The 12,003-nt window shown below is 57.7% G+C and overlaps 1 protein-coding gene across 1 annotated transcript; it reads right to left on the bottom strand.

Moving 5' to 3' along the window:
- Window positions 1-2,086: 2,086 nt before the first annotated feature.
- Window positions 2,087-11,510, bottom strand: FDXR (ferredoxin reductase). The gene is made up of 11 exons (XM_055698990.1): window positions 10,898-11,510; window positions 9,686-9,781; window positions 8,365-8,487; window positions 7,701-7,814; window positions 7,085-7,186; window positions 5,670-5,777; window positions 5,361-5,445; window positions 4,507-4,706; window positions 4,059-4,230; window positions 3,430-3,603; window positions 2,087-2,716 (listed from the first exon to the last, which is right to left on the bottom strand). Exons 1-11 carry the CDS (start codon window positions 11,099-11,101, stop codon window positions 2,586-2,588), a joined length of 1,509 nt encoding a protein of 502 aa, XP_055554965.1. The 5' UTR covers window positions 11,102-11,510; the 3' UTR covers window positions 2,087-2,585.
- Window positions 11,511-12,003: the final 493 nt, after the last annotated feature.

Here is a 12,003-nt window from a genome sequence, read left to right as displayed (position 1 = left end):
GAAGTCCACATTAAGAGCTGGCGGTGACGACTTTCAGGCCTCCTTCCAACAGCAGACGGGTGTCACTCACAGCATCGCCTTCCCGGCTCCTTTATCCCCTGTGGAAAAAGGCTCTGGAGCTGCCCCTCCGCCTCCTTGGGAGAGTGGAGGGTGAGGGGGTGGCTGCCCTGCCAGGCTGCCCCCCCTTGCCCCTCGGACCACCATGGTGGGGACATACCTGCAGTAAAGACAAGGTTAATCATGCCTAAAAGCAGAACCCAAATGTGAGCTGGAACCTGCGAGGGCTCCCCAGCCCGCTCAGAGCCCCCCCAGCCTGCTGGTCTTTTGCGGTCACCAAGAGAGCTGGGTCCCCTCCCTCCATCCCCGGGGGTGCCAGGTCACCCCTCCATCCCCGCTCAGCCCCTCTTTGCTCCCCGTTACCGGCCTCCCAGCGCCACCTAACGACACGGCGACCAGGGATAAAGGACCTTCACAAGGAAGCCGGACACATTTTGGTCCCTGGAGAGGATGGAGAACACTGACAGCAAGGGGGAGGCAGCTGGATACCTGGCTGGGGCTTGGGGATGCAGGCAGCAAAGGGGGAGCTGGAGGTAGCGAATAAAGATTTACATTATCGTAACGATCCTGCCTCTGCCCATGAGGCTCAGTCCCCCATCCCCGCCCTTCACTGACCTTGATCATCCCACACCTTTCCCACAGCCCAGTATTAACGCCGGGGCCTTGGCCAAGTTCTGGCTTGAGCAAGGACACCAGGCGCAGCAAAGAAAGATGCTCCCCTTAATCTGTTATCCCAGCCCCAAAACTACCTGGAAGCATCACCACTTTGGGAAGGACCGTTTGCCATGCTCAGCACAAGCACGGTAGCCTCTGTCATGGCCACAAAACCACCCTGACATCAACGTTCAAGGCAACGTGGAAGAAAAACCTGGGGAAGAGCCAGCTCATCTCCTCCCAATACCTGCATATATGATGCAGCCACAAGCAGCCCTTCACCATCACATTTCTGGCTGGGCTATCGACCGAAACGGCTGCTCCCCACCCTGAGCACAGCCCCCTCACCTCCACACCCCTCTTTGCAAAGAGCTTATTCACCTCCAAAGCCAGAGCTGATGTAATCTCCTGCTCAAGAGTTCAGCATTAGGACTGCATCAGCCACGAGATGTAACGAGAGCCACATCACACAAGCAGCTGTTCGACAAAAGCTTTATTGCTCGTTTGCGTACAAGTTCCCAGTATCACATTTCCTGAGTTTCTTAATGAGTTTGCAAATGAGATTTAAATAGAAAAGGAAGGGGGGGGGGGGGAAAGGAAGAGAAGAGAGAAGCTGAAGATCTGCCTTCCCTAAGGTTGGGCCAGAGACGGGGTGAGTGCGGTGCCCGGTGGGCAAGCCCTTTACCATGGGAGGGCTCAGTGGCGAAGGAGGTTGGAGATACAAAGCCCTGCTGGCTGCCCTGGCCCAATTTACCCTCTGCCTCCATCGTGGAGCCTAATTCGTTTCTAATCCAGAGCCACCAGCAACTGCCATTGTCACCATTTACACCGGTCAGAGGAGCAGATGCAGTCTTGCAGAGGCTGGGGACAGCGTGGGTGGCAGGATGGCCAGGGGAGGGGGCCACGCTGACGCGGCCCCTGCGCCACAGATAAAGAGGAGATTACAGCTCACGGCTTGTAATCTGGCTTAAAACCTGACACCGTCACCATAGTCAATTTGGGCTAAAAGAAGCATTTAATAAGCTTCAAAACACACAGACCCAAAAAAACCCCCAGCAGCGAATGAAGCGAAAGGGCTCAAGGCATTGCTTGCACCAGTCAGTGCTGGCAGGTACCGGCGAACACAGGATACCTCATGATCCGGAACAAGGCAATTACACGCTCGTTATCCCAAACCACCCCACAAGATAAACCCCGGCAGAGCCTGAGTTCTAACTGTGGGAGGCAGAACGCAAATGAATGCCCTTGCCTAGAGCTCGCAACAAGCGAGATGAGCTGCCTTGACCTGGGATGTGTCGGTAGGAGACGCGGTGCTTGCCTGGCCACTCCGAGATTAAGGCAGTCACAGACAAAGAAGCCAGACTCAAGTGGTAGGTCCAATTTAGCTTTCCTGGAAAGGTTTATTTAAAAAACAATTATTATTAAAAGACGACTGCTTGGGCACAAATGACAAGGCAACCATTTGGCTGGAGGCTTAAAGGGGACGCAGCAAGACACAAGGAAGTTTCTGTGTGTGACTTGTCCTGGGGAAAGCACCTGGCCAAGACCCCTGCCAGGTGCACATCTCCCCTTGCCCGCGCCAGCCAATGCATTAATGCTGGAAGGACACAAGTGACAAGAATCACCCCCAGGAGCGGCAGCCAGCTGCAGAGATGCGGGGCCAGCCAGCAGCCTCAGATGTTTTGAGACATTCACTTTGGGAACCCAGAGTTCATCATTAACTGGAGAGGTTAAAGTGTCACACACCTCTCCAGTGGCCACCAGCCCCAGGGCACAAACCCTGCACTCCCAGTAACCTGCTGGCGCTCCCAGTAACCTGCTGGCGTTGCCACAGGATAGTACCAGCTGGACCAGTGCCATGCATCACTGCTGCTTTAGTGACCGATCAGCTGCAGCATCTCCTGAGGATCCACTATCTTCTCTCGGGGTTTGCCAGCAGCTTTGCCTCTTGCCACTTCAGCAGCATCTATCTTCTCCCAGTCCGAGAAGGAAACAGGACGGACCCCTGTGGTGATGGCGAGAGCCAGGAGAGAGAACTTAACTGTTAAGTAAAACTGAGCTCAGCCTCACCTCCCCATTAGCAGGGACCTGATGTGCCAGCAAACCCTGCCCTTTCCTGACACAGCATCCAACTTCAGAATCACAAAGGAATAATAATTTTTAACACCATGAGGAGCGGGATGGCAGGTTCCAGTTGGCTCGGTCAGCCAGTCCTTTGTGAGCCGTAACAGAAGCGAGCACAGCACCACCTCAGGGGACAAAACGCTTCCAGCTCATTGTTAAACCTCAGGCAGTTAAGAGGCAAACCACACACACTTTAAATGAATGCCTTTAAACACAGCAACAGCAAATTACTCTCCTGGGCATTTTAATCTTGCCCCCAACTTTCCTGGAAGGATTACTAGGAAAATCACTCAAGAGCAACAGTTCACTGTCTAGGCAGCTGACGGTGACACTTTATCCAAGGTCTGTGCTTTTAATGGCCCTTCCCCGAAAGCGGTCCTTAACCTTAGCAATGACACCGAGTTTGAGAGAATTAAGTCCTGCTCTTCCTGGGAGCAATGCAACGGCAGCACAACACATTTCCACGGTTCAGACTCCGCTCCCAAAACTGGCTTGCAGGACTCTCTACCCCAGGACACCCCGATCCAGGAGGAGCTGGGCTGCATCACACCTTCACGCCAGCTGCTATAGCAGCTCACACCCCCTCCCACTGACCTCGGCTGTGCAGGATGCTCTCCACGGCCCCAAAGCCTTCTCTGGAGGCGGACACGTCCAGCACGCCCATCTTGAGATCCTCCAGCACAGACTGGGCCGTGTCAAAGCTGTCATTCATGGTGGTGATGATCACGCCCGTGGGTCCTCTCTTCACCCACCCGCTGCAGTACAGACCTGCACGGGCACACAGAGCAGCCAGGCTCGGTCCAGCACGTGGCCATGGACCCTCCTGGCTGCAAGTCCTTGCCCTGTCCCTGGGTGTCACATCAAGCACTGGGTGGTGGAAGCATCCACCCCTGTGGTGGGAAGAGCGCAGCCCTTCGACAGTGCTGTCACAGGGATCTGTGTACCTGCAGACCAGCACTAAGCAGCCGTACGGGCTGTATCGCTTTAGCAACAGACCCCAAGGCCCAGTAAAACCACCCTGCATAAAACCAGACACCCCTAACACGAGCTGGGAACGGGCCAGGTCTCAGCGCCTGACAGAGATGGCTCTTTTCCTCAGCTTCCACCCTCCGACCGAGGCATGCAGCCATGTGTGCCCTTGGTGAATGGAGCTTCCCACTCCAAAGCCCCCGACCCACCAGCTGTGCTCAGCATGTCCCACGCACATCCCTGCGGATACAGACCTGGGACACCCTCCACTCTGCCTGAGCTGTTGGGGATAACACCACGCTGGGTGTCGAAGGGTACCGCCGGGTCCAGCGGCAGGCTCCGGTAGCCGATGCTGCTGAGCACCAGCCCACACTCCAGCTCCTCCACATCTCCAGTGGGGACGGCTTTGGCAGAGTCACCCGAGCCCTGAGAGAGGGAGGAAGAGGCTGCTGAGCACCGGTCACCAGATGCAGAGCAGCAGCCTCCTCTGGTCCTCTTTGGCATCCTTGATCCCTGGGTATTTGCTAAAGGTCTCTCTGCAGCGCAGTGTGGAAAGAGCTCCCTTTCGAAGGGGAAAGGTTCTTGTCAGTAATACCGGCTTCCCCGAGAGCCTGCCAGCAGCCACTCCAAGCAGCCAGGGAACACAAAGCTGTCTTTGGAGAGATTCCCAAGGGCCATACCAGCCTCGCCACCAGCCCGTACCTCCAGGCGGGTCAGGGCCAGGCGGATGCCCCTCGCCTGCCTCCCATCAGCAGTGGCCAGCACCTCCTGGGGGCTGCGCTGGAACTTCAGACCCCACTCCCGCGGTGCCGCTGCCTGTGCCTCCATAGTCTTCTCCTCAGGCTTCTCCAGGGCTGTTTTGATCATCAGCTCAGTCAGTCGCTTCCTGGGCCTGGGAGCATCTAGGAAGAGAGAAAGAATTTCAGGACAGGAACCATGGCAAAAGCCCCCTGGGGGACAGCACAGAGCCAAGGCCAAGTCAAGGCAGTGTCCGTTTGGTAAGCAGGCGTCTATTTGGAGTTTGTCATGCCACTGCGAGTCCGAGAACTTTGAGATGACCAACTGCAAGTCAAAGTGACCAGAAGACCTCTTGAGGCTTGGGGCCAGTGGGACACACAAATCAAAGCCTGTGATTTTGCTGTCTAAGTGGTACTCAGAGGCAGCAGCCTGTGGAGAACACCAAGTCTCTGGACACCCCTAAATTCAGTGTTTTCTTTTGAGCTCTGCAGTAAGCTCTTAAATCAACAGCCTTGGGATCTCTCCTGCAAGGTTCCCCCAGCCCTCCTGAACCTCCTGCTCTTATCACTCGAGCGTAAGTATCACTCACAAGCAGCAAAGTAGCTGCAGAAACAAGAGAAACAAGTTGTTCCCTTCTCTTCATGGTCTCCTAGCACTCTGAGGACAAGCCACACCATGCTCACGTAGTTTTCACATCATGCATTAAGCACAGGGCAAGAATTTCTCTGATGCACATTCTGAGCATTCCCAGATCGCTCCTGGACACTCGCCTGTCAAGGTGAGGCCCTGCCTGGAGAAGGATGGCACACTTCCCTCACCTTTAACAGCATTTTTGAGGCCTGTGAAGTCAGCAGGGTTCAGGACAGGTCTGGTACCAGGCAGGTTTATCATCTCCCGCAGCTCCTAGGAATTGCGGGCAGGAAGATGTTACTTCCAGCACAGAGAGGCCATCCAAGAGCCCCAGGCCCCCTTCCCCAGCAGTCCAGGCTAGGAGCCAGCATATGGGTGCAGGAAGGAAGATGCCTGGGTCCCCCACCCATCCCTAGACCACCTCTCCCCACCAGGGACAGGCAGCCTGGGGCTCCACAGTGGGAAACACAGCTGCCCTCCAGCACCCTCAGCCGTACCTTGATAGTGAAAGCAACTTGGAGAGGTCCCCTCCTCCCAACCAGCCAGACACGCTTCACCTTGCTGCAGGCGAGAGCTGCCAGGGAGCTGTCAGTGATGTCTGTCTTCTGCAAAACAGAGACAGGAGAATGGGACGAGGGCAGATCTGGGGGGAAGGCAGAGCCTCTGAAGGTGAAAAATCAGCAGAAAAGCAGGCTCTGCATGCAAAGAGCCTGGGCGAGGATGGAAAATAAGTCATCTCCCTTTGCACAGAGCTATTTGCACAGCTGGTCCCTCATCACTGAATGTATTTTCCAAGGCCATAATGCACTAGAGGTAACGAGCCAGCACCTCGTGAGATTGCCTTGGGGGATCCACCCAAGCAGTTAACCTTGGGGCTAATGGAGCAAAGCCTTCCAGTGATCTTAATTTTGGGGTGCCCGCAGATGCTGTTGGGTGACTTCCCAGCTCAGGATCTGCAGGGATTTGGGTGAAACCCACTGCAAACCACAGCTCAAACCACTGCCTGCCCACCCACCCCAGGCAGCTCCAAGCACAAACACAAGCATCACCAGGGCTCAACCAACAGTTGGCACCTCACAGCGACTCCATGCTCTGTTTCAAACATGTGTGTGTGTAGATCAGAAGATTTTTTCCAGAGAAAACACAATAGAAGGGACACCAGGTAACCAGAATAAACTATTTCAGACCAATATTCTTAATAGGAAACTGCCTGCACAGCCTGGCACTCATTTCCAGTGCCGTGTCCTTCACAGCACTGCTTCCCAGTTGGCTTTAGCCATTGGTTGGCATTGCCTCCAAGTTGTTTTGTTTGTAAATTTAATTTATATATTATTACAGGAAGTTGTTGCACAGCTGTAACAAACCTCATAGTGTTTCTCCAGGAGGGAGGGCCTTTCCTGCCAGCGTCTGGGGCAGCAGCTGTACAGAGCAGCTAGTGCACACCACCTCCCAGCTGTCTATAGGGGAGCACAGCAGGAGGAGGAAAGGGCCACCAGCCACCAGTGTGCCCAGTGCTACCAGCAGAAGCCAGGCTTCTGCCCCCAGCTACAGCAGAAAAAGATAATCCCAATAGGAGAAACTTCTAGTTTGGTGGGAAAGGGCAAGCAGCTCCTCCTTTGCTTCTTGTAGGAAAGGAAGGGATGAAGCTCAGTGCCCAGCTTTCTAGGTATCAGCAAGGCAACCCAGAGAGCTCTGCAGTGTTACCCACGGCACAGACACAGCCTGGGATCACTCCCTATGGACCGAGAATCCATGGGTGCACCCAAGAGGCAACAGCCTTCCCTGGGGAACGATCCCAAAGACAGGAGAGTCTGAAATTTTGCTGAGATGGGTGGGAACCAGCACCCACCCAGCAGGGAGTGAATTTGGGCCCCAGGCTGCCTTCATGGCATGGAGTACCCCTGTGACTCACCCTGAGGAGGCACAGCGGGGACAGGAGGATCCGGGCAATATCCAGCGCCACATTGCCGTGACCCAGAATCAGCGCCGTCTCACAGCTCAGGTTGGGCTTCAGCTGTGGGCAAAGACCCAGCTGTGAGCAAATCCACACAGCCTCCATGATATCCACCCCTCCAGACCTGCTCCCACCACTCAAATTCCCTTTCAACCCTCTTTTCCCCAAAAAGAGGAGATGCAGATGGGGAAATTCCACACCAGCCTCCTCCCCCAGCAGACTCAGCAAGGCAGCTGCTCTGGGCACCCCAGCCGATCCCGATCCCTCTCTTCCTGGGATGGCACCTCTGGGAACAGGAGCCGTTCTAACCAAAAAAACCTCCTCAGGCCAAAGCAGAGCATCACCCCCCCAGGTTCCCATCTGGCCCAGCCAAAACGTGCTGCCAACCTACAGAGCCAGCTAATCCGCTCTCACTGATGTGCAAATTGTTCACATTTCTACCATCTAAGAAGGATTTAACGTGGTGCCTGCTAATCTTTTCCAATTGCAGGCCTTTCAGGACTTAATCTGGAGCTGAATGCCTGCATTGGGATGCAGGACAGGGAAACACACAAAAACACACCGCTGTACTCACATCCCGGTTCTCGGGTAGCCCGTTGTACCAGCCCACGAACTCTCGGGCCGAATAAACACCGGAGAGGTTCTCACCTGGGATCCCCAGGACCCGGTTATCTTCAGCACCATAACTCTGAAGAGGGAGCAGGCATGGTCAGAGATGTTGCCGCGTGCAGAGTTTGATACCAAAACACAAATCTCCCCTTCCAGATGCTGCTGGGGACCCTGCACAGCTGCCAACCCTTCCCGGGGGCTGGGGCTAAACACAGCCCGAGCACAGGAGCTTCATTCCACCCCATCCCCCAGGGCTCCAGGGCCAAACTTGAGCTCCTCAGGCCAAGGCAGAGCACAACAAGCCAAGGACTGAACAGGAGAGACAAATCCATGTCAGGCTGAAATAGGTATCGACCACCCCCCCCATCATGGGGAAGAGGTTCCTCAACCACCGCCCCTTGCAGGGGGGTTTCAGGGAGCTGCATCTGATGCCACGCTCCAGCACATGCTCCGTGCAAGGCTTCAGACAAGCCTCCATAGCACCTGAGCTGTCCCAAGGCCGGGAGAGGCACCCAGAAATGCCTCATCCAAACCCCCTTCCCAAGATCCCAGCAGGGAACAACCCTGCAGACCTTCCCTGTGACTTCTGGGGAGCTCAGGCAGCCCCAGCTCTGAGGCACGGTACCCACCAGCACCACGGCGTGGTAAGCCTGCTGCAGCTCGGCCACCATGACATCCCTCCCCACGGTGACATTTCCGTAGTAGGCACAGCGCTCCGAGCGCGCTGTCTGCGTGAAGGCATTGATCACGTTCTGTGAGATCAAACAAGCACCGGGGAGTTATGTTCAAGCCACAGCTGGGGCCAAGGCCTGCTGCTGTCAGCAGGTCCCCATTCCTGACACCCCAGCCTTGAGATGCTTTACCCCCTCTTCGAGTCAGTTATTCTGAGACTCTTATCTAACAACGGCTGCAGATAATTCATGGGGAAGATAAGCACAGCTGCGACTTGGCGCTCTTTCCGACACCCTTTGCAGAAAGGGAAACCCATTTTTTGCACCCGCCTGGGGAAAAGAGGACCCTTTCCATACGTTCAGCCCCTCTGAGTAAACCCTACTGTAGGAGAAAACTTCCCAAAGGTGAAGCTTGCAAGGAGTTCCACCAAACAACCTCTTCCACTGAGGGTGCTGCCTGCCAGACCACCTCTGCCAGCCTCTCATCTCAGCCCTTCCTGAAACCTGTGTCATCAAGACAGAACACAGGGCAGGATGGTGCCGAAAACCTTTTGTCTGAGCAACTGGGGCCACACAGGAAAACAACCACTTTTCCCCTGCAGCCCCAGCCAGACTCAGCCTTGTAACAGGACGGATATGCTGCCCCAAATCCACATCCATTATGTCCACTCCTCCTCTCTCAGCTCAACGGGATCCAGGCATTTTGGTCTGAGGATCTCCAGGGATGAGAGGAAACCACCACAAGATATTGCTGTGCCTGGTTCTCCTGTGTCCTACCACTCCAGCCACCTCTACCCCAGCTCAGACACAGCAGACACCCCTGGGTACAACTCACACCTGCTGCACGGCAAATGAAAATTTCAAAGAGCAACTTGGTTCAACTTCTCCTTGCCCAGCCACCGACAGCCCAACTCCATCACCCCTAATAGCAGATCTGGGTGCTCCCAGGCACCCAGAATAGGTACGGACTGAGCAGAGGCAAACAGCAACTGCAGCGAGTTGTCAAGATCCTGCTGGCATAAAGCTTCCTGGTACAAAGAAACCCATCTGTGCTGCAGGCCACGCTCACCAGCACCAGGAGCAGCACTTCCCATCACAAGCCCCTGGTTTTGACCTGCTGTCCAGAGCCCTAATACCAGATATCCCATATCACCTGGCCATGGTCTGGCTGGGTCTCAGCACAGACACAGAGATTTGGACCTCCCCAGTGTGACGGCCCCAAACCACGGCAAGCCCTGAGGCACCACAAAGGACAGCGACTGCCTCGCCTGCAACCCACCTTCACCTCTGGGTGGTCTGGGGCCACCCCAAAACGGACGAGCCCAAAGGGAACAGGCAGCTTCTCATAGATGTCCACTTGGGCCCCGCCGTGGTGCTGCAGGAGAAGGAAATCATGGTTAAGGGATGAGGACAGAAAGGCCACGTGAGCCCAGCAGCTCCGCAGGGACACGCAGTGCTCACCCGCTGCTGGGGGAAATGCAGGGCAGGAGGGAGCACTGCACCAAGGCCAGAAACAGCCTCTTCCAGACTCTTCTATGCACAAGATGATGCTGTATCTGTTACTGCCAGCTCAGATGGCAAGGTGTAGCAGACAGCATGACTGCAAACACCATCAAGCAATCTCATGGGGGGCTCCATCCTCCAGCCCACCCCACAGTTCCTCTTCTACACTAAGCTGGTGGCTCCCCAGCACCCAGGGGGCTGACGGAAGAGCCCCCACACTGGCTGGGAAGCAGCCAGCACAGCACCCTGGGTGCTGGTGGACCTGCCAAGCTGTCTGCCAGCCCCTGGCAGAGGTGCCCATGCCCTGAGATTCCCCCTGAGCCGAGTCACCTCAGGGTCGGAGCTTTAGACAGATGTTTTGCCGCAAGGCTTTTGTTATCTTGTATTTTGAGTCAGCCTCTTCAGAGATTAAGCAGCCCTGAAATTTGTCCCTGAGGCTTAGTAAGAGCTATTTTCCAACACGTACCAGAGACAACACAGCACAGTTTAATGACGAGGTTAAGCTGCTGCATCTCTGGTCGGTGCCAGCAGCCCAGTTCTGTGCTCGGATCTCATTTTCCAACAGAGACCCGACTGCCCAAAGCGGGAGCGATTACAGACCCCAGGCGAAGGGTCACCCGAGGGCCTTAATTCAGCTGGGGGAGGAGGCACAGCAGGTCCCACACGCTCCCTGTCACCCACTGGGTGACAACAGCTCCGGGCGAGGCAGGTCTCTGTTGTTTATACGATTCTCAAAATATCGCTGGGGCTGAACTGGCAGCAGCCTGGCGAGGCCGGGGCCGGCCCGAGGGCCCAGGGGCAGGGCAGCAGCACCCACCCCAGGCCAATGGGCCCAGGAGGCCTCCGTGGGGCTTGGGCTGCCCCCCAACGCCGCCGAGCTAGCTGGGGGGGCTGGGAGCCCACCCCACCCCTCCCCGCCCCCCTCGGAGGCCGGCAGCCCCAGCGGGCAGGCCCCGGCCCTCACCGCCGCCCCCTCCCGCCCCGGTACCTTGAGGACGTGCTGAGCCGTGTAGAAGCCCGCGGGCCCGCTGCCCACCACGCAGAGGCGCGGCGCGGGGGCGGCCGAGGACAGCCGCCGCTGGAGCCCCGGGGAGGCCGAGGGCAGGGGGGGCGTCAGGCCGCGCCAGGCGCTGCCCCCCGGCCCGCCGCAGCCCTTCCCCCGGGCCCAGCACCGGCCCCCCACGGCGGCCATGGCGCGCAACCGGGCGGCGGCGGCAGGCCGGGGCTTATGTAGCGGCCCGCGGCGCGGCCCCGCCGCGGGGCTTGAGGCGGGAACGCCGGGAGGTCAAGGCCGGCGGCTCCCGCGCTCGGCCAAGCCCGCGGCCTTGGTGCTTGCGGCTGAGGCGGGACAGCAGGACCGGGGCCCGTGGCGCCGGAGGGGGGGGCACCATAAAGCGTCACACCGGGGTGTCCTGGTGCCGGCCCGAGGGGCCTCAGCGCGCACGGCCCCTCGCTGCCCCAGGGCTGCAGCACGGGCCTGCCGGGCACGGCTCCCGCAGCGGCCGGTTCCAGCTCCCCCGTAGCCCCGGTGCCGGCTGCCCCCGGGCCCCGCGGGCCGGGACACGTGTTCCCCCCGGCGCCGGCTGCCGCGGGACGCCGCCAGGCCCCTCCCCTCACCGCGCGGGGCGATACCGCCCCTTCAGCACGCCCCGCCCCGTCGCATCCCAACAGCTGCCGCCCCGCCCCTCCTCCTCGTGGACCAATCGCGAGGCGGCAGAACGCTATGCTTAGCATAACCCCGCCCCCGCAATGGCGTTTGGCCCCGCCCCCGCGCTGGCAGCCAATGGCGGCACGCCGTTGCCACCAGGGCTGTCCGGAAACGAGTCAAACCACCGAGAGGTAGGGAAGGAAAGGCCGTCTCATGGCCACCTGCGCCACCGCTCTCTGTGGCAAGGCCTCCGCGGTACTCTGCCTGCCTGGGGCTGCCCGCATCAGCATCATCCGTGCGGCTGCTAATAGCGTGCGCCCCTTTATTGCCACGAGTGGTTAACTGCAGAGTTCTCCCGGGGGAAAACGATGCTCAGACTGATTTTAACTGCCCCCTATTCAGCCATCCACCCTTTGCCAGGAGAAACCCACAGCATCCCCTCAATA

The sequence above is a fragment of the Falco cherrug genome, chromosome 1, assembly GCF_023634085.1.
Source record: "Falco cherrug isolate bFalChe1 chromosome 1, bFalChe1.pri, whole genome shotgun sequence".
Taxonomy (NCBI): domain Eukaryota; kingdom Metazoa; phylum Chordata; class Aves; order Falconiformes; family Falconidae; genus Falco; species Falco cherrug.
The sequence above is the reverse complement of the archived record's forward strand: the minus strand, read 5'-3'. Positions and strand labels throughout refer to the sequence as shown.

Bases quoted from the DNA above. Each gene is read 5' to 3' on its own strand.
- FDXR (XM_055698990.1), bottom strand. From the start codon at position 11,101: ATGGCCGCCGTGGGGGGCCGGTGCTGGGCCCGGGGGAAGGGCTGCGGC. The intron at 5,446-5,669 runs GTACGGCTGAGG...CGCAATTCCTAG, and splicing joins AAGTTGCTTTCACTATCAAG to GAGCTGCGGGAGATGATAAA. The intron at 4,707-5,360 runs GTGAGGGAAGTG...CTCTCTTCCTAG, and splicing joins CCTCAAAAATGCTGTTAAAG to ATGCTCCCAGGCCCAGGAAG.